Source organism: Pteropus vampyrus, unplaced genomic scaffold, assembly GCF_000151845.1.
Source record: "Pteropus vampyrus isolate Shadow unplaced genomic scaffold, Pvam_2.0 Scaffold35, whole genome shotgun sequence".
Taxonomy (NCBI): Eukaryota; Metazoa; Chordata; class Mammalia; order Chiroptera; family Pteropodidae; genus Pteropus; species Pteropus vampyrus.
The window spans coordinates 904,656-908,687 of NW_011888816.1; the positions used below are offsets into that span (position 1 = coordinate 904,656).

The 4,032-nt window shown below is 42.9% G+C and overlaps 1 protein-coding gene across 1 annotated transcript in view; it reads right to left on the reverse strand.

The window, feature by feature from the left end:
- The window catches only part of LARS2 (leucyl-tRNA synthetase 2, mitochondrial), a 109,686-nt gene that overhangs the window by 89,581 nt on the left and 16,073 nt on the right, over nucleotides 1-4,032 (reverse strand). The window contains exon 4 of the mRNA XM_011357473.2: nucleotides 958-1,047. Coding sequence (XP_011355775.2) covers nucleotides 958-1,047 — 90 coding nt within the window. The remainder of the gene's footprint in view (nucleotides 1-957; nucleotides 1,048-4,032) is intronic.

The following is a 4,032-nucleotide window of genomic DNA, read 5'->3' on the forward strand; positions in this document are numbered from 1 at the left end:
GTCCGACCTCTTAGCTTCCGAGATCAGACGGGATCAGGCTTGTTCAGGGTGGCATGGCCGTAGACTTGAAATTTTTAGACCAGTGTTGTCTGGTAGAACATTCTGTGGTGATGGAAATGTTCTCTATTTGTGCTGTCCATACTAACTACTAGAACATGAATGTGCCTTGTGTGACCGATGACCTGAATCTGTAATATTAATTAATCTTAATTACTTTAAAGTTAAATATCAACAACCACGTGCCATCAGTGGCTAAAATCCTGGGCAGTTCAGCTCCAGGCTACACTATGATACTCTTTCCTTCATCTTCCACCATCTAAGGCTTAGCTCCTATTATTGAGCTCCTGCCATAAAAAACATCTCCATTTCTTGGGAGACAACTATGTACAGGCACTGTGATATTCTTCAAACATTATCTCCCCCTTCCCAAGACTCTGCAGGGATGATGTTACCACCCCACTTAACAGATGAGAGACCAGGATTCCTGGAGGTTGTTACCATGATTCCTGGAAGTTAATTACCCACGGTTCCCAGAGGTCAAGTTACCCATGATTCCTGGAGGTTAAGTTACCCATGATTCCTGGAGGTTAAGTTACCCATGATTCCTAGAGGTTAAGTTACCTAGCAGACACACAGCTGGGAGAGATAGCTGAGCTAGGCTTTGAGAAGCCCATGTTCCTACTATGCTTCCTCCTTGATCTCAGGATAGGAGCCAGACACTGTGTTATGTGCTGGGAATTCAAGGGTGAAAGACCCAAGCCCTGTCCTGGAGGTACCAAATGAAGCCAAGCAGTGGTTCTTTCTGGGTCTGCTGTGATTACTTTCATGAACTAGAGGTAGTATTAATTTTCACAGCTACTGTGCAAACAGGGTCTATATGTTTATTTAACAATGATGTGTTCTAAGAAGATGGAGAAAATTTACAGAATTTTTAAAGTGTGGCTAACTTTAACTTACCTCCTTTTGATAGGCTAGTCCAGCTTCATAGAGTTTAATAAAGAGGTACTGAGTCCATTTGTAGTAATCTGGCAAACACGTAGTTATTTCCTGGCAAAGGGAAGAGGGGAAATCATGCATAAGCCATTGTTAAATATTGCTCCTCCCGCCACGCATTATATGTATCAGTCTTGCAATTCATTTTGAGAAGCAATCATTTTACCAGCTGCAAAAATTTTATCAACTTATGATATTTTCTATCAATTGGTAAAGCGAGAGGAGAAGCAATTTGTTCTGGGAAGAGAGATGTTATTGAAATGTTGCCCCCACCTTCCCAGGGAATGTTTAATGATGAGAAAATCAATTTGAAGTCTTCTGTACACCCCGTCCCTCCACTCATGCAGGTAACAGGTGAATCACATTGTACAAAATTGAATCTTACTATTTTTGTCACCACAAACATTTTGGGGACCATGAAGCAAATTCATGACTGTCATTCATTTAGAAAGCAATCATAAAATTCAGAAAGAATCTTTGCCTGCTTCCATACAATACTCATCTGAAACAAACCTTGTGTCTCTACCTATAACCGGGGCCTCATAGCTCATTTAGACTCATTATACCCCATCTATCCCATTGTGTGAATTGGACTGGTGTCTAGAAGACCCATGAAAAACATTATCATATATTAAACTTAGTGAGAAATCACCTAGCTTGTATTTCCAAACTTAACGCAAAGGTTCCCCAAATGTATCTTCTGCCCTGAAAACATCTGCTATAGAATCTTTAAATATAGGTTATTGATAACTAACCTATAAGGTTTACCATTGATAAAGTCGAGTGAGCGTAAAGACTTCTACATCCACACTGTTTCTTTTCTAGGGCTCTTCTTCACAAAATAGCTAATGTAGAAACAGATGCAGGACAGGGGACGTTCCCAATGGTCCCATTTGTTTTGGACTTTTGATAGAAGGCACACTCCTATAGAAAGTGCGAACAACTCAGCCTTTCTTCAGATGACTAAGTGAAGAGAGAACTTAAAACCAGGATGGGAGGGCAAGTGTGGCAGGAGCTGAGCAAGGGGTCAGGGCAACTCCTGGTGCTCCAAATGAGCTGTTTCTCTTATGTAAGGTTCTTATGTATTATGTCCTTTTATGTGCTGCTTTATAAAAATAGCAGAGTAATAACCAGTAGAAAACAAAGAACTCTGATCATCAGTTCCGCTCCTCCCTGCTGCAAGGCAGAGAGTGAATAGCCAGCCAGTCTAACAGCTTTGCCCACATTGTAGCTGTCCCCTGCCGGGCCGGCCCCAGGCAGTGCTGGAGCTGTGATTCTGAGCCACGTGCATGACATAGCCTGTACCAGCTCCCAAGGCTCCATGAACACCAAGTCTGCAGGGGTGTTGTGCGCAAAGCACTTTACCAGCTCAAGAATCGGACCAGCACAGTGTGGGTGGGCTTGCTCCCCAAAACCTCCCAATTCATCCTCATCCCATCATTTCCTCACCAGCTACCCCACCCCCTGCAGGCCTGGCACAGAACTCATTTTCCTCAGTTTTCCAGACAAGCAACAAAGAACTTCCATTACTAACAAAATCTAGGGCAGGATTCTGAGGCACCCTAAAATCATTTATAAATGAAGAATGAACTGAATAGACGTAGGAACTCCTGCATGTTGAATCAAATTTGTATCCTTCATGTAGGTTTCACAAACTAAATTCAAATTACATTGATCCACAAGATGAACTGGGATAGAGGGTGGGACTGGGGGTAGGAGGAATGAGAGAAAAATGTTCCCAGACCTTGTTATTGTGGATATGCTTGTTTTTCAAAAGTCTTATTTATTAGAGGTTTAAAAAAAACACGTGAAGCACACATGAGAAAATGACAGTTGTTAAATTTGGAGCGTGAGAGTTCTCTTTTCTCTATTTTTGTGTATATTTAAGTTTTTCATAATAAAACATCAAAATACTTCTTTAAAATCGTTTTTTTTTTCAAAATACTTCTAATGAATATCTGTCTATATTATATGTATGGATGCACGCACGCATGCATGCATGTATGTATGTATGTATTTTCTCAGCCCTGAATCTGCTTCTGTAGATTGAGAGTAAAAATTACACAGCAATGGAACAGCAATATCTTCATTTAGGTTTATGGTTTTGGCAATCACTTTACCTAAAATAGAAGCAAGATGATGATCCAGTCAGGAAAAAAAAAAAAGATCGTTATCCAACCAAGCATTAGTCTACTTTCAGTCAAACGTGAATGCAAAGTGCATTCTCTCTGCAGTGTCAGCTCTGAGGTGAGTGGAGGGTGGGGACTGCAGGCCCCCTTCCTTCACCCTGCCTTCAGACTTGGGTCTGACTTGTGTTATTTATACTGGGTTTCTACATACGTCATATGAAGAAAGGAGCCCTCAGCTGCTAAGAGTCCATGAGGAAAACCACCGCTCCAGGATCTCTAGTCCCTTCCCCACCGTGGAGGAGATAATGTTCCACGACGTGACCACTGCTGTACAAAGGCGTCACTTTTATTATATCCCCCTGAGCTCTAGAAAGCGCAATCTAGCAGCCAAGAGACCAGATTCACGCAGCTGGGACCTCAACTGGCATCATTCTTCCACACTGCAATTTCACATTCTACCTGGTTTTTAGCATGAAAAATATTTTGCACATTCACAGCCAAACACAGGGCCCCAAACAGACGGTGAGCGCCTTCAGAATACAAGTGGGGCTCAGAACACCAAGACCCTTTGAGACCTGCCACCCACACTTCGGACTGCGCAAATTAATAATAATAACTACGCCAGCCTTGCCAGGAGTTCCTGCAGCACAGTGAATCGGCAATGACGAAACGCAAGGAGGCAGAGCCGCAGAGACCTGCTCTACTGCCCTTGACTAACACAGCACTCGGTCTGCGAAGGAAGACTCACGGCACTCGGTCACCTCGAGTGGACCTCCCTGAGGTCCCCTCAGGCTAGCACCCTTTGCTCCAGGAAGAGGGTATGAGACAGAGTGATCGAAGGAAAAGAATCTACTTTGGAGCCATTTAACGTGGCTTCAAGTCCTTGCATCATCATTGGCTTTGTGGCCAC